At 42.1% G+C, this 25,409-nt stretch overlaps 1 protein-coding gene across 14 annotated transcripts in view; it reads right to left on the reverse strand.

Annotated features, from left to right (window-relative positions):
- The window catches only part of MTSS1 (MTSS I-BAR domain containing 1), a 116,814-nt gene that overhangs the window by 12,371 nt on the left and 79,034 nt on the right, over positions 1-25,409 (reverse strand). For 8 of the 14 annotated variants that reach the window (XM_031591203.2, XM_031591202.2, XM_031591199.2 and 5 more), the window contains 7 exons: positions 19,569-19,653; positions 18,224-18,315; positions 16,494-16,568; positions 5,793-5,950; positions 4,253-4,360; positions 3,219-3,316; positions 1,031-1,241 (listed from right to left, as the gene is read on the reverse strand). In XM_031591203.2, coding sequence (XP_031447063.2) covers positions 1,031-1,241; positions 3,219-3,316; positions 4,253-4,360; positions 5,793-5,950; positions 16,494-16,568; positions 18,224-18,315; positions 19,569-19,653 — 827 coding nt within the window. Of the gene's footprint in view, positions 1-1,030; positions 1,242-3,218; positions 3,317-4,252; positions 4,361-5,792; positions 5,951-11,025; positions 11,568-16,493; positions 16,569-18,223; positions 18,316-19,568; positions 19,654-25,409 lie in introns of those variants that run through there. The other 6 variants (XM_090137972.1, XM_090137969.1, XM_090137975.1 and 3 more) reach the window with 3 other exon arrangements.

Below are 25,409 nucleotides of genomic sequence, written 5' to 3' on the forward strand. Positions count from 1 at the left end.
CAGTGGATACTATGAAAATTAAAGATGATGCTAGCATGTATAACCAATGTATGTATCTTAAAAGTCAACTTCCTTACCTTGTTACTATTCCAGTTTACTTTATTATTGCTCATTTACTTTTTTGCATTTCACTTAGGTTAGCCATAGCCAATCTAAACAAAACATTCATTTTATTAGTGTGCACAAAGTTCTTCAGGTTGTCATCTATAAAAACAATGCTGATGTGTCCAAACTGGGGACAGCTGCAGATGTATTCATTTGAAAACAAAGCATTTTCATTAAATGAAAGAGTTAAGTATACTGAAAGAAAAATCCTGAGCTTCCCTCAGGAATATGCCCCAGGCCTACATGAACCAGTGCTGTTGTTGATGATACCCTAAAAATTTCACTGGGAGAGCTATCTGCTAAATGTAAGCCTATCTACAGAAAAGGGATGTCATCAAAAATGACAAAACTAAAGCCTCCTATGATGTTGCTAATAGTATTTTGACCTTGAGTATTCCAGGCCCTTTGTAGGGGCCCATTTGGTGGGAAAAAAACAGTATCCTTGTTGCCAAAGCCACCAGTATCAATACAATGGCTGTCAGAAGGCTTTTCTGGCATTAATATTTGTCCATTAAAAAATAAACAGCCATCAGATATTAACAAGTTGCAATCAGCACAGGATATTAATTGGTAACCTCAGTGGGTAACGTGAGTATTTACTCCTTTCTGCAGAGGGATTTCTTACTCTTTCTCCTCTGTACCCATCTGAAAGTTAGGCATCCAGGCTCCCTTCAGGGCCAGAGCAAAAACCGCATCCCCTGAGAGCGACTCATCCCTTTCTCCACTGCCAGCTGCAACAGCAGTCCATATCACTCCAAACAGAGGCCCAACTTTTAGATGGATGAAGTGCAGTCAGACAAATCCTCAGGGATCAATCTGACTTCAGGGTACCCCAAAATTACATCATATCCTTTCGTGAAAGGTGAGCCAAGCAACAGAGTCCAGCTTGCACTCATTTTTTTTTTGTTCTCATGCTTGCACGTACCTGGTTAGGTGCTTCTGGTGGCATAGGGGATGGCGATTTGGACTGGAAAGCATCCTGGGACATGAATCCAGAATCATGGGAGGACACACTGGACAGCCTCATGGGTGCCTGCTGAGGCAGATTGGAGCTGCGATAGCGATAGTGTGAACTAGGTGAGTGCGAGTGCGAGCCACTGGACCGGGAATCACTACTGTTAACGCTGTTCAGACTGCTGTGAGAGACAAAAGGAACAGAGAAAGGAAAGGGGAGAGGAAAAGACACAAGGGTGGGGTGGGGAGAGACCCGTATACAGTACAATTAACATTCCACATGTCTCTAGCAACAGGCAGCATAAACCGGAAAAGAAAAAATGTTGACAAAATAAATTTAAATGTATATATATATATGCACATATATATCAGTAAAGAACCATAAGCAGCTGCAGTATCCCTTGTGACCAGAGAGAAAATGGCATTTTACCTGGAATTTTACTTAAATAACATTCTGTAACCACTAGCAGTTCGAGTTAGGTTATGGATGAAGGGGGTGCTACACGCCTGCTGGCCTTTACACTCATGAGCAAATAAGCTTGCTGACATCTCTCTTCTACTGCACCAGGGACCAAATTTTCAGAGAAATCTCTAGCAGAGGGTCCAAAGGCATCATGGTTCATCTACAAGTCTGCATCTTGACATGCAGTTTTTGGGTCAGCCAGTGGCCAGCATATGAGATTTTTGACAGCATTACCAAAACCCCACATTCAGAGTGTCTGAGACAAGTTTCTCACACATGAATGCTTTCTGTCAGGAATAAAAGCATGTAATGGTTTATTGAGTGAAGTCCTGTCTCCAGATATGCAGCTTTAAGAAAGATCATCAGAAAATTAATAATCCAAATTAATATCCATTAAAAAGAAAAACACAAAAAAAAAACATTTCAACCAAGAAGATTGATTTTTAGTCTCCAGTACTCATGAAGAACAGCAATGATATGCCAGTCAAAACATGGGAGCAGCTAAAGTTTCCTGCTGGGGTGGCTAAGCAGGACTAGCAGCATGCATCACTCTGAAGGCATATTCCTATCTTCACTGACAGGCATCTGCTGCCTAGCTAAGGAGATGGGTCTGAACTATACATGGGCCAGCACTGTACTGCACCTGTTAATAAATCTCACGTACACATAAGATGGACAAGTCAGCCGGCAGCACAGGAAGAGGAGCTCTGCTATATTTCACCCATACACAGTAGTGACTATATAGTTTTTACCACAAAAAATTAGATTGATTAGGAACAGATGATGGATTTTCAGCCATTTTCTTTTATAGCTTCAGGATATTGCATCTATAAGCCTGTGCTCATTGCTCTAAATATGCATGTTTTCATATATATATAAAAGTATTGAAGGATTTTTTTTTATATATATCTGCATGCAGAGACAAGCAGATACATAAAAGAAGTCGTGTTCACTTGCTCTGACATGCTATAGGTAACTTTGCTCATACACAGGGAACCAGTAGTACATTATTCATAAAGCAAACTAAAAGGTAATCATTTGAGAGCAGCTACAAAGGTGTTAGAGCAGAATACACAATAGGATGTCTTCCTTTTCAATAAAAGGAAAGAGTAAATGTAGACGCCAGGTACAGGGGCAGCATGCTAATAAACTGTTTCATGAGAGAAAACAGTTTTACAGAGAAAGCGTAGACAGAACCCAGTGTTTCAACATATTTCAGGACAGTATTAGACAGCATTAAACAGTAAAAAAAAAAACAATTTGTATAAAAAAAAGCATTCCCTCTACCAGACTGACAGCGTAATTGCCAAGAATGTTTTTCCTTTTTAAACAGTTAACTTACTGATTAGTAACAGCTACTTAGAATAATCTAAAAAGTCATTATATGAAAAACAGAAAAGGAAATTATAAACGAACAATCTCAGAGCTTAAATTAGTACAGTCTGCTCTTTGATCTGAAATGGCTTCAAGAGAACTGAATCAAAAGCATTGTCAAGTTGTCTTGAGCTTGAAAGTTGTTCAGTGATGCCCATCCTTTTTAATATTCCCAGTCACATACTTACATGGATAAAGACCATGAGGGATTTATTTCATTAAGAGTAGTTATTTAAGTATGAATACAAATCCATACCACAGTTTGAACTTGCATCTCTTTGCCCCCAAACAGGTTAAAATTTAATATTACCAGTCTACTTACCTGCAAACACTAGATTTTCTGGACATGGTGGTACTGGGAGAGGATGGAGGAGTCTGGTAAGACCAGCTGTAATCAGAACCTTTCAAATCTAAAATTACCTGATGAAAGATAATCAACAGCATCAAAGACACGGAAATCTTTCTTCCTCTGTTAGCAGAAACCACTTGCTGTTCACACAACATTTGTCCCCACTGCAAGATTTCAGTACCAACTGACACATTTTTTCTGCTAGAATTACACTGTGCATGTTACAGTTCCCACAGAGGACAACCAACTCTCTCGGTTTCCAGAAACTACAGTTCTTTAACACTAGAACTGCTATCACAAAAAGAGAGTTCAGATGTGAACAGAAAAAATCTTCAGAAAGTAAACTGGAGTTTCATTTTATCCATATCGCAGGCTACTGGTTTTCTTTTTCTCTTTAAAAAAAAAATACTGCAACAGCTTAAGCATTTAAAAACTCACATTAAAAAAAAATAATTGAAGATCCAATATCCACCAGCAACAGAGCTTCCATCCTTTATACTTTTAGGTCAATGATAAGGCTTTTAAGGCACGACAAGAAAACTGAGTTCAGCAGGGCTGAATTTAAAAGATCTTTTTTGGAGTCATTTAACAACACACATTTTTCTATGCATTTTAATGACAGCATGTAATAATGTTCAAATGTTAGGCTCCATCAAGACATCTAATCTCAGCAATCTTGTAATCACACATAGGCAGGGACGTGACAGGATGAAGAGGCATCACCCATTCAATACCATCAGCAGAAAATGGGCATTTTCATTCATTTTCTTATGTTTTCATATATTTTTGCTGACTATCATTTCACACTGGTCTCCCCAAATAGGTCAGGACCACTTGGATGGTACTTCAAATCCAATTTTTTAAAAGTTACTTAATGTTAAAAACTGCATTGCTGTAGAGAAGAATCTACACAATGTAATGTTAAGCCACTAAGTGCTAGCAGTCAATATTTCTCACAACACACAGAGAACTTACAAGCTAGAAATAAAAACATCTTCCACACTAACCTGTTCACTTGAAGATGGCAACTTGTGTGGATCCATGGTGAGACTTTTCAGGTCATCTGATATGGTCTGTAAATGGGTTATTTCTCCTAGCATTGATATTTCTTCTTCCTGAAAAGACAAAAGAAGAAGTCTAATCACAGCCTTGGTTTTAAAAATCTAACCCACAACACAATGCACTTTTTTTTCCCCAACGACTGCAGGAATGCCCTCTGGAGCTGCTTCTTCCTTATTGCTTAAGCAATCACTGCTTATGAAAGAGAGCAGGAAACATTCATTTAGAGTTCTATAATTTAGACTGGATATAACATTTCTTAAAATAATGGTAGTGAGGCACTGGCACAGGTTGCCCAGAGATGTGGAGGATGGCCCTGCCCTTGCAGACATTCAAGGCCAGGCTGGCTGGGGCTCTGAGCAACCTGCTTTAGCTGTAGGTATTCCTGTTCACTGCAGGGGAGTCAGACCAGATGGCCCTTAATGATCCCTCCCAACTCTAATGATTCTATGACTCTTTTAAGATTGCTCTATGTTGTGAGGCGCAGAAATCCTCTCATCAGTGAGATGATATCTCAGCCTTCTTTATGTGACAGTTCCAGAAAAAGAGTACCATTTCTGTGACATCTGGATTAATTTTAACTCTTCTCTGTATGCTCACTAATGGACCTTCAACTTCTTATAAATAGAAGCTAAACTCATACTTCTGCTAGCTTTTGGAAACTTTGAGATTAAGGCACTATACAGGTGTGGATCATTAGCACATCTATGATTCAGCCTAGCTCAAGATATATCAACAGCTGGTTCAGAATATTCCAGCACCATAAATTACCACAGTATTGCTGTTGCTACTTTGGTACTTAGACCTGGGCCCTCAGTCTTCAACTGACCCCCACCTGTTCAGGTATCACCTTTCCACCTCTCTCACCATGATTTTTTGTTGAGATGGATGCTCTCTGTAAACAAACACTAGGAATAAAATTTTCCTAATACACTGAAGGCCCTTCAGAAATGCATCAAGCTTGCAGAAAGCCACAAACGATTCATCGATGGGCTTCAGACAACCTGAGATTAGGAAAATACATTGAAGCCCTTTCAATGAACTGAAAAAACTGTCACATTGGAGGAAAAGAGCTGCCAGAAAACTGCATGGAAGCAGGCTGCAAGCTGTCAGATAACATCACTATAAGCACAGGGAAAGTCTTAAAACATTTATCAGAGCTAGTACTGGAGTAGGAATAAGGAGGGTTTATATTAAAATGTGATGATGAGAAAAAAAGCAGCGGAAAAAACTGTTCATTGTCAACATCTCAAATTCATATGCAGAAGGAACTCAAGTTCTGCTAAGCATCTGCACCCACTATTTCCCCATTAGTCTTCTTAAAGGCATCCAGTACCTTCAGTTGCTGAATTACTCTGTGTGCTTACAAGTAAGTGCCCAACTCGCACTATTTGCCAGCTAGAGATGCAGACTGAACTTTATCTTTCTAGAGGTTATTGGACACATCCCATTTGTGCATTGTATCAACTTTAAATGGAGAGCTCTTACTATCACAGGCCGCAGCATCGAGATGAAAGTACAGAATCGACCACGCTCCTCGATGAGAGCTTTTCTGACAGCTTGTTTCTCAGTTTCTTCAAGCAGCAGGTACTTGTCATTGACATCTTGCAGAGCACTATCCAACTGGGGCTGAATGTCACCCCGTCCTGTATGCAGGAAACAATCAAGAACATGTTTTGTCATAACCGTGGACCTACACAGAAGAATAACTTATTTTCAGTCAGCACAGCTGCCAGACTGTGCTTTTGCAATTCAAGCCTCAACCAGCATTTCCCCTTAAATCAAATTAGTAAGGTTTCTTCTTCAACTAAGTATTTCATTGCATCTTTTTCCCTTTTGCATAGACTAGAAACCCATCTTAATTCAAGAGGTTTCAATAAGCCAAAGACATCATTTCATGTAAGGACTTTCTCAAAGTGTTACCTGAAGAAACCCTTCATATCATCCTTGCTGAAAATCAACGTCTTACCAATTGGGATGGCACTAATTACCAACCTCAGGTATATTCCCCTTCCTTCCTACTTTTCTGCTTCTCAAGGTCCTAATGACACTTTGTGGAGCCATTAAGTGAGTGAATGTATCTTCTAGATGACATGTTAGAAACATGCCACTGATCACTGGATTCAAGTATTTTACACAAGCAACTGATAGAACAGCTTTTTTTATGCTAAATCCAGACCTGAAAAACTATTAACATCTCAGACGCACTGATGTTCAGTAACATCTGTATTTGCCTATGAAAAAAATAATCACCTGACGTTTCACAATCAAAAAACTTCACTATTTTTACTACAGTCAACTAAAACCTTCTGAGACAGGTGAGCACCTTGTTCTGCATCAATCCCTTGCTCTACAGCATGCCAAAAATTCATTCCACTAGTAAGGAAGAGCTGCTGTTCAGCCACTGTATCACTGTGCTAACACAGCTGTAGTCACAAGATCTTTTCATGCAGCTTACACACCTCTAAATATTTTAAAGAATCTCAGTTGTGCAAACCTGTCTCAAACTTCCCACAACTAACAACACATGCAAATTAACTACACCAGGCACATTTCCATTTCACTGTTACTAAATACCAGGAAAACAACATTTAAAAATGGCGAGTTACAGCTACCCAGAATCAACTCTAATGGACAATAATTGTTGTGCACAGACAATTTAGAATTGTAAGCATGAGAAGAGAAGTCTCTTAGTGTGAGTAGTACACAATGTAGATGACTCACGGTCAGGGTTACAAAGGAAAACCTTTGCCTTATCATCATATGTATTGATCCACTACTCCAGAGAGAGATGAAGTCATCAGCTCCTCAGCACTGCCATGCAGACAGAGCAGCAAGAAAGACAGCAGGAATGGAAGCAAAGAGAGTCATGCTGCATTAGAGGCATTACAGACTGGACACATCCAAGTTTCCTCTGTTCCAAGCTAGACATAGCCTAGATAGCCACTCACAGAGCTCCTGAAACACGTCTTCAGAGAACTGTGCACAGAGCAATGACAGCACAGCCACCACCATGGCCACCTGGTACCAAAGTGCTGGAGTGAATTCCCAGTGTCCAGTCCTCCAGATCTCCCTGACTGGTGCAGTGGGGTCATAAAATCAGTTGGGAAGTAAATAACTTTAAAAATAACATACTCTGACATTATGGTTACCTGCTTTTCATCTCAAAATTGACATATGTCAGAAACAATTTGGAAAAGAATTGAGTCGGTCTCTTAAAATCCTGGGCCTTCTCACCTGTCATCCTTAGGAAACAAATGGGGCCCTTCTGACTGTAGACTATTTTGCACATATCAGGCCCTTTCTCATACTCTTCCGTGCTACCAGATGCAATGACTGTGCTTCTCTGGAGCTGTTCTTTCAAATTCCTTACGAAACTCAGATTTACATTCATGCTCAGAACCTTACTTTGAGAGCTGCCTACAAGTAACAACAGGTGAAATAAGTTCATTTTTTCTAAACCTACTGCTGGTTCACTTGTGTGGATGCATTCAATGAAAAACATATTGGTTCCTAACTAAACAATGCACTCATTAGCTCAGCTCTGCAGAATTGCTGTACAGGTTCTGCTGTTTCACCAGATCACCATGCATTCAACTCAGGAAACTGTTAAATGCATTTGACTGCGCTGGTGAGAATACGCACATTCAGAAAGCAACTAGACTCCACTGACAAAATGGGTTCAATTAGAGTGAATTTGGATAATTTACTTGGACCTCACAGAGCGCCATGTCTTGGCACAGTGCAACAGAGCACCCAAAACACAGGGCAAAAATAAACCTCATTTACACCTTTGCAACCCACTGAATTCAACACTGCTATTAGAACAACGATCAAGCTGTGCACTACTACAGTGTGTGCATATGCACCTATGTATGTATGTTTATACATATATAAAATAGCTTTCCAGCATCCTCCATAGCCCTCTGAAGTTTCTTGTTTATTCCTGCACACGAGTCAGGAAGCTGATGGACACAGCATCTCCCCCCAGCTACTTTTAGGGAGGGCTCTTGGCACCTACGTAGTCAGTGTGAACACTGAGGCTGTGGGGTATAATTCAGAGCAGGAAACAAGCCTAGGTGAATCACTGGGATGAGGCCCTGAAGTCAGATGTTTACATGGCATCAATACATCTCTTTCTTGATGTATCCAAGCAATTCATTTTTTAGGTACAGAAAAGCTTTAACATCCTTTGAAAGCTCCATAACGCAGTCATCAATCTAGCGAGCCTTTAGAAATCAGGCATAACTCTTCCCACTCTCTGCATCTCCAGCTGCCTCCCACAGCACTCAGGCAGCTCAGGAATTTGAGGGATGACATCTCTGCCCAATGTAATCAGTTTTCCTGCTAAGCAGCCTAGATCAGAGCCTTTCAACAGCACAACTACACCTAGAGGACACCCACCAAGGATGTAAGGGTCTGCCACCTCAGCTCTCCTTAAGTCTGACTCCACCACTAATCTCAGAAGGGAACATGAAGCACTGGAATACAATGCGCTTTTTCCCCTTAGAATTATGAGCAGAAGGTCATTTGACTGTGGTGTCTGCAACAACCAATGGCACTATTTCTGCCTGTGGACATGAGGCACACTTTCATAAGCTACATCAGCAATCAATTATTCTCTCTAGCCCACATTCAATGGGCTTTAGGTTACCCATCTGGAAATGTTCCCAAACCAATACAATTACCATAATGACAGAAAAAAGTTCCAGAGCAACATCATCAGTCAACAGCAGGAAAGGTGCTCCTGAAATGAGGTGGAGGAGCTCCTGGAGACAGGTTGGAATGACTCACCAAAACCAATCAGCATTAGAAACAGTCAAAACATCAAGTGTAGAGACAGGCCTGATCTGCAGTCAGCTAGAAATGAGCGGAGGGCTCTGCAGAATGCACCCACATCCATTCAGGGTAATGAGTCAACAGTCTGAAAAGGGAGGAGAAATTCACATCCCCCTTCTCTCAAATAAGAGTTGTAGAGAGGAACGGAAATGCGGGATCAGAAGTTGTGGACTGACTTCCATCACGCCAGGAAGGAAAGCACTGTGATTCATGGCTTGACATGGGTGACAGCCCCTGAACTGCAAAGAGTGAACTGCTTCTTGTCATTATTAACAGGGATCCTCCGCTGCTCCAAAGAGAGTCTTAATATGTTACCGTCAGAGCAGCTGCTTCACATCATTAGCACGATGTGCAAGAGCTGTAAAGGAGTGACATACTTTAAAAGATCAGTTTTAGTGACCTGTGCAAATCATTGCTAAAGGCCTCACGCACCTTCTCAACCTTTGTTTGAAAAGAACAGTAAAAGGTATTAGGCAGAAGAAAAAAAGCTAAAGCTGATTTTCAGTTCTATTTCAAGCTTACACTTTTTAAGAGAACGATGCTTTTTTTTTTTTTTTTAAATGCTCTCAGAGGAAATCTGAATGTTGAAGTTAATGCTGCTACTAATGGAGTAGATAATACAGCAAGTACTGGTACAATTACCGTTTTCTCACTTAAAAGACCACTCCTCTCACATTTTCCAGGAGTCTGCAGAGAACCTGAATATTCAGAATGGACCTTTTGCAGAATTTACACTATATCACAAAATGCTGGGTGCACCTGTACCAGTGCAAAGCAGAATGGGCTCAAATCATTCACCCTCACATCACAGGAGCATACCTGCTACATCTGCCAGGCAGAACAACCTTCTAAGTCCTGCATGGTAAGCCCCACATGTACACTAACTTGGATCTAGACTGCAAGCATAAGAATTCTGCATCCTTATGCAGAAAAGTGGAAAACCTCACTGCTGCACTTAGATCCAAATCTCTCTGGTGGCTACTCCCAACGAGCTGCTAATATTCAGAAGTGTTAAGCTGTACCTTTAAAGAGAAGTTCCAAGTTACCAAAGGAAACCTGCAGGCTGAATCACAAACCAGGAAAAACACAACGTGCGGTTTCAAGGGAGAGTGCAAGCAGCAGGCAGCAGTGCCCAGCTCCAGAAGCCCACGGAGTCATCTCAGTTGAGTCTCCTGATCAAATCAAGCCAGGCTTCTCCAAGGGCAGTGTTAAATATCTACATCATTATGCCTTCAAGTGGAGGCATGACTTTCATCTCCCAGATTCAGAAGCACCAAGTTTCATTTGCAAGGGAATCTCAAGGCAACCACATTAAATTTGCAATACAAAAACTGAAACAGCACTCCAACGTAAAGGGATTTGAGATGTGATCAAGCAGCAGAGGAGGAAACAATTGTGAGGTTGATTTCCACCCCTTCCCTAGCATGAAGTTTTATGCCATTTCTTACCTATCAGTTAAGAAAGGTGCATGCGATTTTTGGGAAAAATAGGGGACTTGGATCACAGGTTTACAAAAAAAAAAAAAAAAAAACAACAGTAAGGACTTAAAGCTCTAGACTTTAAAAGTCATATTAACAATAAGATATTCAATTATTTGAACATCACCTTTACAGCATGTCTATTCCATTTAACTTCTCTCACGACTATGATATGACTTATCAGTCCATGATAACCCTTTTCTGATTGTCTTCTTTTACAGCGTTCCAATTTAATGCCAAAAGAAGAAACAAATCAAAAGAAGGTTTGGTTGTTAAGATTAGGCAGGATTTTAATTTCTTTAGAAATTAAAGTCTAGGCAGTTAGTGGAGACCAGACACCATAAAGAGGCCACAGCAAGGGCTACAATAAACCAGCCACCAGGGTTACAGCATGGCAGACTTACCCAGAGCCTCAGCTGTCAGGCAGGTGCGCATGGTGAGAAATTGCAGGACACAAAATTGACACAGAAAGGAAAATAAAAAAAGTCAAACTGGTATATCAGCAATCCTAGAGTTCAGACATTATCATCAGCTCCAAGACAAGAGAGCCAGTGGTTTGGGCTACACTATTTCGATTTCGTCCGCTGCTGATAAAGAGAAATGCATTAGCTTTGCTTCCTGATGAGCTGTCGTAAATTAAACTCCCAGTTATTTATCGTACAGTTTTATTTCAAGAGATTTAAATCAGTTTAGGAACTTTGTTTAGCTTGCAGATTTCTCGGCTGAGAACGTGGCAACCCATGCTTCAGCAGGAGGGCAGCTGTCAAACACCAGTCAGGCCACGAAGGGGAGCAAAGCACAAACCCTCACACAGAACCTGGCAACTCGCACAACTTGAGGTGGTGCTGCAGTACTCAACACAGTGCTTCTTGACGACTGCTACAGCAATTACGTTGATTGCTAATGAAATGAAAAACTAATTGCTGATGCAATGTGGACAAACATCAAGAAAATTAAGCATAGTACAATTTTAATTAAAAAAAGATATATACAAAGTTCTGCAATAAACCTGGCCCGCTGTCAATAAGATGGGAACTTTCAAGTGGCGTTTGAAACTCAAGGAATGAAAATAAAGAGTCAAAGTAATATCTCTGGTCACTGATTTTTTCACTGACTTTTCTGTACGTCCAACACATCTTCACTGCATTTTTATGAAGTAGAGCTTACATTGTAAGACTGGGGAAGGTGAGGGAAGAAAAAGCAAACAAGAAGAAAATTCCTTCAGGCACAACAGCCTCATCCACACAGGATTTATTTCCCGGCAACAGCAAGGATAGTTTGCTCACTGTTTTTTCTCCTTCTGAGCACTATCCTACTGACTCCACAGTGCGTGCTGTCTTCCTGCCATCAATGCAGGCACCATGCCCCACTCCACCAGCTGAGGAAAGTAAGGCCATGTCCCAATGGAGACAGGGTCTGCTCTGCAGCCCTCCCTCCCCAGGGTGCTGCACCAGACAGGGCAAGTGTAATGCAGACAGAGTACAAAGTGCTGGAATGGAAAAGTCACTGCTTGCTTTAGGAACTGAGATGTTCTTCAGTCACCTCGAAGTGCTTCAGGGTTTTTAGTTAAGAGTCACAGGGTTTGCACAGTCATCCCTGAGAACAGTGTAACGACATTACAAAGACTAGAAATGTAACACAAAAACAGCTGCAAAGACTAACAGCACAAACACGTCACCTTTGCTAACAGGGAGGAGGGAGAAGAAAAAGCACTTTTGACAGTATTACATTAATAATCATCTTCTACTCTCTCAACTTCATTAGAGCTCTGGTAAGAATACTTTCACAGGCTGTTGAATAACTCAGAAGTACATGCTGGTTTGGATACTCAACACAGAGGACACAAGGTAGCGCTATACTGTAATTTAGAGACAAAACTCAGTCTTTACATTCACGTGTGTTATATTAACCATGTCATTTTATTGCTATTTATTTCATATAATTCTTTTTCATTAATCCCTCTGGATTTAAACATTTTCCTCAAAGCCTGCAAGCAGAGTGACATGAAGAACCAGACAAACCTTGTGCCCTAATAGTAGAAGTGAAACCTGTCCAGTTACCATTCTTGTCCAAGGTGAAAGAAATAAAGCCAACAGAGAATAAAGCCAACATGCAGGCTACATTTTACCCATGCATTTGTTGTATTTTAAGTTAGTTGTCTGAGCTAGACACTTTTTTAAAAAAAGAAACTAGAAATCATGCATTTTGTTAACCTTTCAAAATGGTTACATGCAGAGCCACAGCTGCTCTCTCCCCTCTGAATTCAATATAGCTTCAACAGCTTCTAGCTGCTATGCATCCACTTCTGAGGCCTCGACTCAGCAGAAACCTAAACATGGAATTTATTGCAAATATACACATAATTATTCTGCTGACTCAGGTTAGTTGGGCTGACTTCTGATTCCAACATTTGCCTGAAAATAAAGAGCAATTTAAGAAACGCATGCAGTTCCACACACTGTATAGATTTGTCTGTTTAGATGAGAGCTAATTTCAGTGCTAGGGTGACAACAGGCCCAACTGACCATACTGCTTTGGGAAGGAAAGGATGCACTATGGGGAGCATGGCAACACATGCAGAGACTGCAGGGACCTGGCAGGTGCACCAGGAGCCCATTCAGGCTACGTAAGATTTTATTTTCTTTATAGTCAAAGACAACAACAACAACAACAAATTAGCTCTGCAAGACCTTTCAAGATGCCACCGCCTTCATTTACGCATGGATTTGTCATTTCATCAGATATATTTCAACAAGGAAGCCAACATCACTTTGTTTTGTTTGGAAAGCTTGGTGCTTTCCTCATTACGTCAAGCTTTGGAAATACCTTTACTGCAATTAACGCAACTGCTGTGCAAACAGAATTTCTGATAAATACTCTCAAACACCAGGCCTGAACTTTCAATGTGGCTGCATGGAACCAGAACAGAGAGACAATGAAGAAGCCAGAGAATAGGTAAACCCAAAAGCACTCAGCCCCTCATTGCCAAGGTGCCCAACCCACAGAAATCCTGCCAGGACAGGCCATGCAGCCCAGGTCCTCTCCCAAAGATCTGTAAGATGCAGGCAAGGACAAGGAGCTCCATGCATGCAGGAAGGGAGACTGCAGGGAGAGGACACCGCTGTCACAACATGAATGAGGAAAGCACAGGGTTACATCTGAGCTCCTACATCTGTAGCTGCCCAGAGCAGAAGAGAACCCGTTTTGCATCCAGTCACAGCAGAAAAAGCCTCAAAGACATTTTTAGTAGCGTGCACAGTATTTTAAGCAAATCCACAATTCAGCAAACATCTCACTTGCCCACAGTCACAAAGGGTGCTCAAAAATACTCTTCCAAGCACTAGGAAGGGAACAAATTTGTTATTTTAGAGTTCCCATAGGCGAGTCAGTGACTTTACAAAAAAAAAGAAAGGGACAGGTCCTGCTTGAGGAAGAAGAGAACAGCAACAAAGTCTGAGCAGCAAGGAGACAGAGCTGCCAGCACAGAGGACATCCATGCACTGAGCCATGCACCTGCCAAGATGGTTTCACCTGAGAGTTCCCCTGCCCATTGTTTAAACTCCATTTGTGACCTAAAACAAACTCCTACAGCTTTATCATTTCATAAATAAACCCCTTCTTGACTACGTCTGAGCCTCAGTGGCAGTAGGAGCAACATGTTCCACAACTCAGCACACTGAACAAACCTGCCAGGGTGGTGGGACACACAGAGAAATTTGCACAACAACATTTCACAATGAACTCAGACCAATACCATATTCCTTCAAGGTAGGGATAGAAAAGGCAAAGAGGGGAAAATATACTTGATTTTTTGGTCTTCAATATTCAACTGTGCGGGGAGCTTGTGGGGTGGCAGGTTGGGGCATCATCACACCTCCCTGAACTTTTACATCTCTCTGCTTCTCTCCTCCTTGGAGCTGTGAGAACAGCCATTTACAACTTGCAGCTTCCCAGGATTATGGCAGATTCTCCTCACCCCTGCACTGGCTACCTGGAAGCCTCCATCGCTTCTGTCTTCCCCACATGCTGTCCCCTGAGATCAGCTCTAACCCAGCCTCAGCCCCGCTGGGCTGGGGATCTGGACACAAATGCCTCGTGTGGGACAGAAGTTCTGAGGGATACAGCACAGAAATACAGAGGGTTCAATAACAGCATCAACAGCATCTCACAGCATAGGAAAATTTAGTCAAAAACTGACATTTAAAAAAATCGGCGTTTCAATCATAGCACAGCTGCTATAAAAGCGACAGGAAAATGAGAGCTGTTCTACTCCCTGCTCAAAAATATTTAACACTGAAGGAGGACAAGACACTTGTGCACTGACCTCCTCTTCACCAGGCACAGCACGCATTTCTAGAGGGACAGAAGAACCTAGAAAGTGCTGTTTCCTTCTCCAAGAATGCAGACAGCTTTACTCTACCAACTAGATTAAACAGGAGAAAGAGCTAGGAACTGTCAGCTCATGGAACTGGTTCAAAAAACAGTCCCTTCTCTCCACATCAGAAGCATACTTTTCTCAATTCTCACCTGCCACGTGTTGAGGGGTTGCTCCTACCACACAGGGGCAACAAGTGATGAAACTAGAAAAGGGTAAAGAAAGGAAAAGAAAGGGAAGGAATATCACAGACCTTCTGTGGGTCTGTAGCCAGACAATTCAGCACACAAAACGAGAACAAGGTTACACATCATCCAAAAATAAAACTACAAAAATCACGTCCCCCTGAAGATGATCAATCTGATTTAGACCACTGAACTTTTCCATAGACAGATGGACACACAGAGCCTACTGAGGTACATCCTGGCTTCCAACTTTTTCCTCCTCCTTCCTCTACCCAGACAGCTAAAATTCAAAGGTTTTCCAGTCTTGTGGCTCCCTCCTAGCATTATTATTGACTCACCTATTAGGAAGGACAGTTAGAGACAGCTCACTTGCTCTGGTTAATGCGTGAAAAGACCTAAACTCACACAGTTAAATAAGTTGGTATAACTCCCACCCCAGCATTTGCTTTGCTCATCTCTGCTGGCAGTCTTTAGGCAGGAGGGCTTGTGCAAGTTGCAACCTGCAGGCTGAGAGCTGTTCAAAGCACATTTCCTTCCCGGTGCCAGAAAACGGAATGAGAAAGTCTGCTTCTCCACAAGCTCCATGTCATTTTTACAGAGTCTGGCAGGGTTTGCACTTTACTGAGTGAAGCCCTCAACAATGGCAGCACTGCAGATATCCAGGTGATGCATGTTTCAGCTAATGTGATGATGTAACTCCCATGGCAAGATGGTGGTGAGAGAGCAGTAGGAGCAGAAGACTCAGCTAAGACAGACTGCCTTTGTGGAGAACTTCCTTTCTTTTCTTACTCATCTTTAGTTTTCTATGGTTGCCAAGTGCCCCCCCTGACAACAGCCCGTACCACCTTCTCACGCTCTGAGGAATAATGCAAGATTTAGGAGATTATAGGCTGCTAAAAAAAAAAAAAAAGGTGGTGGAAAAGAAGAACAGTAAGAAATGTTAATAGCTACAGAACATTTACATAATGGCATTTTTATATTATTCCAAAAGATTCCAGAAAATTTTACAGGTATCTGCACAAGTCACGTTCCAGTGTCAATGTTCTCAACAGGAATAAGTTTGCAGCAAGAGCTCTATTTTAAAACATGATTGACTTTGTACAAACAGCTTTAAGGCTTTTGTGTAAGAACAGTAGAGAGCAGTTTCAGAATATGATTTAAATGACATATAGGACTTGTACCCTGGTGTTCAAGTACATACCAGGAATACATTCCAAAGGGCTGTATTATTACAACAGAGTCCTACTGCTGCTCAGTCTTGAGTCAGTGAGCTCAGCACAGAGGTTAACAGTACACGTATAGAGCAAGTTACCTTTCTTTGCTTTCTTCTGCAGCTTCAGTGTATCAGACGATTTCTTTTTTATCTCTTGGCGGGCTTTTTTGTACTCTAAAAAAACACAGTCTCTGTATCAACACATTGGATGTTAAAATGGATGCTTTTTACAGAAAAGGCTATATTTGTGATATCAGATCACAAATTTCAAGAGGATAGCTATTATTAATCAAAGCAGCACAAAACTTGCATTTTGCAGTGCCGATATGTTTGGCTTAATATAACATTTGAGGGTGTGTGTACATTCACATAGCAAATCTTTCTGAAACAAACAAAACCTTTACAGAAATAACAACTGAGAACACAGTACAAAATTAGAGTGCTTTTCAGTTCAGACACTCATTCTCTCTCAGGAATGGAAAACAGAGATGACAAGTTTCTCAAAACATCTGTGTTCAAAAACAAGTATCCAGAAAGGGCAAGGCAGAAAACATCCTACAATCTCTACATAGCATGAAAGTCAGGCAGAGGGAGAGGGTGCTAAAACATGGCCCAAGGAAGGGTCACTGCCAGCTCTTCCTCATGAAGTAGAGCACACTGTTGCTGTCCTCATTTTCAGATGAGCTGCAAACCCCAGAAGAATTAAAATCCCAGAAGAAAATATTCCATCACTGGTCCAGGCCCACTAAATGTATCAGATATGAAAACTGATATTTAAAAAGATAAATGGCATGTATGCATATATATACATATGCATTCTAACAAAGGTGGTCAATGCTACTCTCTTCTGCAGGTGGAAAAACAGAAGCAGGTACAAGAACTTTACAGGTTCCAACTGCACCCCCAGCACCCAAGTCTACACACTAATCCCCAGTATCAGTGCTGCTTTGGTGAGTCATCCCTACTTGTAGGATCTCAAGTGATTCTTCCCTCCTACTCACTCCCTCCTTAACACTTTGGAGCACAAGCTAAGGATTTCTTGAAGTGCTACTGATATAACTGCTTCTATTTGACCACAGTAAGAGTGGGGCAAGAAGTAAATCCTCTTCTAAGGGCTGAGCATGCTCCCTCCCATCAGTTCTCCTGTCCCCATGACAAATCACAGTAATGCTGCTTCTTTAAGGCACAGTAAAACTCTTTCATTTCCAAGATTGCAACCTGCTTTCAGCACTTGTGTTAGAAGGCCATCGTTCCCTTGTACAAGTTTTGAAAGGCCAAAGGTGTGTACCAACACACTCCTGCTGTGCAATATACTTCCTGCTCATTCCCCCAGGAAAGCCTCTGGAGTGGTACCCAGCACTGCAGTTCTGAGCACCACGTGCCCAATGGCACAGCTTTCTAATTCCCCGGGTGCACATTTCTGGATTGCAGCAGATAAAAAGTAACGATGCTGAATGTTTTACAGGGCTATGGCTGAGACATAACATGATCTTACAGTTAGCTTTTAATGACACCCCTGGGTCTCAGAGAGATAGATGTGGTATCCCCAATCCTCAGCACTACCAGACAACATGCAGCAGGAGCAGGCTAACAGTTAAACCTAGCTACTGCTTACCAGTGTAAAAAAACAACCCATCCTTTGCAGTCCTGAAAAATTAAATGCCAAAATGTACAAGTAAGGGTTAAAACATTTTGGAAGGAATGTTTTAGAAAAGAAAAGCTGCTATACATATCTAAGCACATCATTCAGTTTCCACTACAAACATAAAAAGGAGAAAAACTGGTATTACAATCTTACTCCTATTAAAAAATTCTTCCTCTGTAACTACCTTTTGCATGGTCTTTATCCAGTTGATTGGCCACTTTCTTCCACTCTTCCATCTGTTCTTGAAGTGGGTTTATCAGACAGTCAATTAAAGCACTAATTTTGTTGAAAAAACACAAAGAGCAATCAAATCCTGCAGATGCCCTTATTCTTACAGAGACAGCCAAGGTCAATACTGGGGTATTTTTACTTCTGCTGTGACAGCTTCCAGTGTCACACTGTAAACACCAGAACGTTAAAAATGTTTAAGCTGAAGAAAGCAAAAGGACTGGATTAAAAAGAATCCACACTACAAGATAACCAGAATTACTGTGCAGAAGTTCAGGACAATGAGGAACAGAGCGTAAAACAGAGAAGCAATCTGAAATGGGGCAATGGAAACAGTTAGATGCTGCTCATCTGTCACAAACAATGCAGTCTGAATGGATACCCCCAACACTGAGAAGTTTCATGCAGCCATGGTGATTGTAAAATCAAATAGCATGTGTATATCCACAAAAAGACAGAGCAGCTATAGAAGGAAACAAAATCCTGTCCACCCGTGTGCCTCACCTCTTGCAGCAGAATCACTGGTACAGCACTAGCGATGCTCCCCTAGCTAATCACACTGGGATCAAATTATTTAAGTAGCTAACACTAGGGTAACCAGAGACAGAAATTCTCTCCTCAACCAATTTCATAAATATCTGTACTTTATAAGGAAAATCCATTCCTAGTCATCAGGCAAATGGTAAAGTGGCATTTTAGTTCACCTTAGGTCAAATACATCTTTTTAAGTCTCTGGTTAAAAGAGCAGGTATGCAAACTGCTCTCTACTACAGAAGTATGTTGTTTAGGTATAGCCCAGCTCACAGGTGAGTTCATCCTCTTCTGTTACCTCTACAGTCTAACTGCAAAAAGGGAATTAGGAAATTTGCTTTTTCTGTATTTTTTTGTTGAAAGTTTCTTTCTTGGCAGCAAACTTTTTGGGCTCTCAGGGAAGCAGCACCACATTTGTGGCTTCTTCAAAATCTAGTGACAAAGTTTAAACATCTGAAACAAAGATAGGTTGGTCACACCAGCAGCCACCTGCTCAGCAGCGAGCAACAGTGGGAACTGGCAGCATTTAGAGCCCAGCCCGCAGAACATGCAGTGGCATCCTGTCTTTCCCAGCTTTTTCAACACCTAGTGCACTGAGGGAGAGAAAATACATGCTGTTCTCAGTGACGGGGGCAGAGACGAGCTGGAGTGCCAATGCTGGTGCACAGCTTTTTGTGTTCCCTGCTGAAAGGGATGCCTGCAGTGCATGTGCAGTCTGAGAGCAAAGGAAGTGGAGCATCGAGCTCTGGGCCAGGTGCAGAGCCACTCACCTGGAGAACTGTCGGAGTTTGGACTCTATACTCCTGTGCCTCATGCACATCCTGGTTAGAGCAGAGCCAATTTCTCTGGTGCCACCTGAAAAACAAAATACAAAGAAGATGAGACAATGACACAAATCCTCCCTGTGATGCAGTCATGACAGCACATGCTGACTCTTCCAGAGCAACTGAAAAAACAGATTTGTAACAGCTACAAAATCGACTGGGCTGCATTAGCCAGGCAGTTCCCAGGGGTATTTATCACCTTGGGAAGAGTTTACTTTTTGTTCACCCAGAGACTAGATCTGAACATTTAAGCACGACTAAAGCAGTTTTTCCCAACAGCTTTTTGTGCCATCAGACCTTACTATTGGCAGAATAATTAAAAGAGAAGGGATTGAGATGCCACACTGGCAACAAACTGGGCACCCACAGTAAGATGGAATATTTTAGCACTATTCCACATTGTGGAGATAAACTCAGGGAACTCAATACCGTTTTCTCATATGTAAACCCCTTAGACCCAAAAGAATATATATCCAGTCCTACAAATTCCCTCATCTATCACAGACCCAACCATTAGCACTTCACACACCTGCGTTCTCAGATCACACATTTTACTACCACATTGCCAGAAGATGGCACTATTTGTTCTATGCCCTCAGTCATCTCAGTTTCTGACAACTGCACAGCAAGAATTAATTATTTTTATCAAGTCTTCCTCAATAGTTTTCCCTTTTAAAAGCACACATCCCTCCATTTCCCACTTGAAGCAGCAATGCCAACTCTGAACAGCATATTAAATTCAGCATTTTTTTGTCTTGGTTAGCATTAATTTTGATAATTGCTTAGTCGCTATTTGCAAACAAAATCTACTGCTTTCACGATACAGACATCAACATCTGTAAAAAGTGTTTTTCAAACTGTAATAACCTCTGGAACAGTCAAGGTAGCAGCATCTATTTATAAGTCTAATTTGATTTTTAAAATAAACTCAGGCTTGTATTATACAGTAGAATATCTTTCTTAGGTTTTGCCCTTCTGTTGCTAAAAATGGCACAAGTGACAAATATTTTTCTAGGACAGAAACTTGGTAACTTTAACCATTGTATTTATTTTTTTAAAGCATGAAAACAGAAGTCACCATCTTCCTGCGTTCTTACTGAATGCCCACAAAATGGCTCTGGAACAAAGACAGTAACTGGAACAAATTGTGGCTATTTGGTATTTTCCATTGTCCTAAAAGATAAACAGAAAACCTTTTTTGCTACTTGCCCATTACTCATGTTTTCATTGTATTTTGAAATATGGTTTGGTAACAGTGCAGAGCTGCAGGCTCGCTGCCCCAGCCTGGCCCTACATCCTTCCAGTGATGCTGCATGGGAAAGCACAAGCTGCCATAGGCAATGGCGCCCAAAAAGCAGCATAGAAAGAACAAATGAAAAGAAAGCAACTGGAGGAACAGGACAGTGTCTGCAATGAGAAGAGCATCTCTGTCCTGAAAGACAGGCGTTCTTCTGGAGACACAGGCACATCAATGGAACTTAGAAGCTAATGGGGCAGAACAACAGAGATGGAGCAAAATGAGCTGAGAAATGACCCCAGAACTCCCAGGGCCATAGGTAGAGCAATGCTCTATCAAGGTCAAGCAGGAAGCAGGAAGATTCATGCTGAAGAACTCACTGAAGTCCTTTAATATGAAAAATTGACTAAAGTTAATTGACACTGCTTTCCTCAGCCCATTAAATGAAAAAGGAAGAGTCATTTTAGAATAATAAACAGGAAATAAGGCACCATATATTTTAGAGACTAGGAAATGAGGGTCAGTTACTACTAATATTAAACTGCAAGGTAACACACTTTTAACTGAAACCCAAGTAACCAACGTATAAATATATCCATTCCAGTGGTGCAAGATGGACAGGGTTAACAGGGTGAGCAAACCAGCAGTGCAGGACTCAGTCTATCTGCTGGTAGACATGCTTGCTAAAAAATGCCACAACCCACAAATCACCAAAGCGATGCTTGCAGGGAATGCACATCCCCTACAGAGGCTTTCCAGACTCGCCCATGCTCTTCCCTGCTCCTCCTGTCATGGGACCATGTTAAGGGCTGCACCCAGGCTCTCGCCCCAACAATTGCAGTGCTGTTTGGTGCAGACAGTGGCCAGCTTTGTTGTTATTCCTCTGGCAGGCAGCTGATGAGCAGTAAGGCCAGGCTGCTCTGTGCTGCAGCAACGGGAATGGGGCTCTGCTTAGCATGGGATGACACAACTGGGCGACTTCGCATGGCCAAATCCCATTTAGAATCATCGAATCATTTGAGTTGAAAGGGATCTTTAAAGCTTTAAAGGTCATCTAGTCCAATTCCCTTGCAATGAACAGGGACATGTATAGCTAGATCAGGGTGCTCAGAGCCCTGGCCCAGCCTGAAAGAAATAATGTTATGGAAGTTTAAGTAAGTACAAGAGATAGAACCTTGGGAACAGGGAAAGGGCTTTTCCATTCAGGCACACTGTTTGGATCAGCAGAGGCTGGAACGACATCCCTGCAGACCTCCCCAAGGTGCAGGTACAGCTCTGGCAGGGTTCTGAATGCCCAGCAGCAGCATTTAAAGGTCTCACCTCTTTGGATGCACCAACACAAGCTGTGCTTTGGAGCGCTTCGAACAAGCCCTGGTTAAAATCCAGAACCTGAATGAAGAAGGACAGCACTCGCCCACTGCCTCCCATGCCTGAACCACACTGCTCTGTCTCCAAGTAGTAAACCACTTCAACATCATCTGAGCTTTACCTCACTGTTACCAATTCTATCATCTACAAAGAATGAAAATCTTTTATATAAATAATCACTGTGTTACAACAGAGGCTTACACACAGGACAGAAGGGGTTGCCAACATGCATGCTGTAGCATCTAACTTTAAAAGCACCACTAATGTGCACAAGTCTTTATGGCAGTACACATTTTAGTATTCAAATGCAACACAGAAGACCTTTCAAAATCCAGGAAGAAGTGTATTGCACTGTGCTATGCCAGAGTCATAAGAAATTTGCCTCGGCCTCCAAATGTTTTTAAGTTTTATCTTTACAGAAAGACTGGCTCCAGAACTGACCACATGCCCGCTTAGTCTAGGACAGGGCCAGGAAATAGGCAGGATAGGGCAGCAAACCATTTGGAGATAACTCAATTTTCAGTGCTATCATGACTCAGTGGCAAAAAGAGCATCTGAATAAAGCTCCAGGGCTGGAAGTACTGCCCATGTGCCCCCCACTTACAAGCATGTCCCTGGCAGAAAGCTGGGACATTCCCCAGCAGGTCTGATTTCCTGAAGATAACAGCAGAACCCAGATTAAAAAATCTGCCATCGACTCAGGACAATGCTGGGTGGGTGAACCAGGCTCTGCACATTGTCCTGCAGTTATGAAAGTTAAACTACTGTGCCTTGGGCTCTCTCCTTATAAAATGGGGCTATAAATTACCTACTTCTCTGCCATACTACAATAATGCATCCACTAAGGCAAACAATGCTTGGGAATGTGTAAAGTAATACACTGAAACTGGAGATCAGAGCCATATTCGTCAGATTTCCCATTCAGAGAAAGTGGCTTAATGAAATGTTCCTGCCAAATTTGATGAGAAAGCGGGTGATAACATCGGATTTGTTTCTCATAAGTAAATGGGGTTCCACAAGGCAAATGTACTTTGGCTCTCCCCTCGCCTGTCTAATCCTGTGAAAGACCAAAAAACTTCCATGGTAGATAATTAAATGAAAGCCTGCAGACCACGACACTACAATGAGGCCACTATGATGGCATAAATGATTTTCTTTGACGCTTGCTTGTCGTTCAACATCGCAGAGAGCCAACAGGAAGAGACTGTAGGGAAGAGACTCAATTGTTTTATTGGAGCCATTATGTTTCTACTTAATAATGATCATAGATCAAGGAAATGATTATTTGATGAAATGTGCAGCTGTACGACTGCACAGACTCGGAGCGCTCCACGCAGCTCCCTACAATCGAGCTCTTATCTTGCTCCTCTTGCCTCACTCTGAGCAGGCCCAGAGCTCGTGGGATGGCGGCCTGTCAGGGAATGCCTCCGAGGCCCCGGCCTATTGACCAGCTCATCTTTATCTCCAAGGGCAGAGTCCAAATGTGCCACAACTTCCCTCTTTCCCAGAACGGAGGGAATGATGAAAAACAAATGTAATACTTCTGTAACTTCAAAGTTATCAGAAGAGGCTTCCATTAAGATTAAAGCAGGAGCTGAACACAGGCTGGATTATTAAATACAGCTCTGAACACGGAGGCTATGACAGGATGATAACAGTGGGACACTGAAGCTAATGGTCATTACTCAACCCTTATCTAAGCCCAAGCTTTTAGAAGAGCAAGGAGTTTCCATCACCATCACTGATTGCACAGGGCACGGACCTTGTTCTTGCACAACTGCTTATGTGTATGCCTCGATCATACATACGAATGTTGGAACTGGTACCTGGGTGTCACAGCAGGCAGGGGAGAAGGAAGGCTTTTGCCTGAAAGTGACTGGCACAGGGGATGGAAACCTAAAACTGGAGCTATGGGAACACCTCATGTCTGAATCAGTGGCTTCCAAGCAAGGCTCATGAGTTGGAAAAACACATCAAGAACTGCAGACAACAGTGACGTTGTTCAGCATTGACCACCCAGGAAAACAAAACAGGACATCCTTATTCCTACAGCTATGAAAAGCCCTTCTGAGCAGCGCTTGGGAAAGTCTCTGAAAGTTCCAGTTCAGAACCAGCTAAAAAACATTTCCTGATGTATTTTAAGAAAGCTTAAATTCTGACATCTTTCAGAGAATGCTGGATCCATAAGTGTAGATTCAAGGTCAAAGCCACCTCAGTATTTTAGATTAATGAAATTTAATAAAAGTGAACAACTCTGCCAGGCTACTGTGCATGCCTCCTGATGACGTTACAAGGAACAGATTGCTTGGGATGCTTTACAGTCTTCAGCTGAGAACCCTTTTGGGTAGGCTGTCTGGAAAACATTGATAGAAGCCTGCCATGAACTTGCCATGGTAGCTGCAACTCCACAGAGTACAGACAATCCTGAGAAGAAAATGCATTAGGTGGTCTATTTGCTCTTGTGCAGAAGACAGTAGCATTCATTCATGGATGAGACAAACAGGACCTTAAACTGCTTTTGCATGAATTTTAAAGGAGGAAGAGGCTTCAGGCAGTACGGCACAGGCAGAAGGAATCTCCGCAGCACAGCCTGCTCCAGCAAGCACCAGCTTCAGGAAGTCCTTACAACAGCCCGTGACTGTGTTCAGTCAGTATGTTACAGAATGTGCACAAAATCTCTTATGACTTCTTGTGATCTAGCTTATTTCTCTGCTCAGCAGCATTTCTGCTTACCCTGGCTGTTCTCCGAGCAGAGCATAGGGCAAAGCCCCAGCCCCACAGGAACCAACACGCAGGCTGCCATCAGACACTCAGGGTCAGAATTCCACCCATGCATGCAGAGTTCAACACATGGGTTACTCTCAGTCCATCAGACACGTTAAATTCGGTCGTGAACTAGCCCTGCTCTTATCACTGGGCAGTTTGGAATTATTCAGCCCTCAGGGCAAGCAGAGAAGCTCACATGTTGTCCTCTGCTTTTAAAAAGGGCACAGCACAGACACAGGTGGCTGGAAAGACATTAGGAATATTTGCATCAAATTACTGCAGAAGGTATCGATTTCAATTTGTAGAAACTTACAAAGTCTGCCACTGATTCACAAGCTTCTAAGAAGCAAGATCCCTCACTGAACTGTGGCATCACATTAGAGAGCAGTACATGTCCATCCAAAAGAGCTTCTCAG

Source organism: Phasianus colchicus, chromosome 3 (assembly GCF_987193195.1).
Source record: "Phasianus colchicus chromosome 3, bPhaCol1.hap1.1, whole genome shotgun sequence".
In the NCBI taxonomy this organism is placed as follows: domain Eukaryota; kingdom Metazoa; phylum Chordata; class Aves; order Galliformes; family Phasianidae; genus Phasianus; species Phasianus colchicus.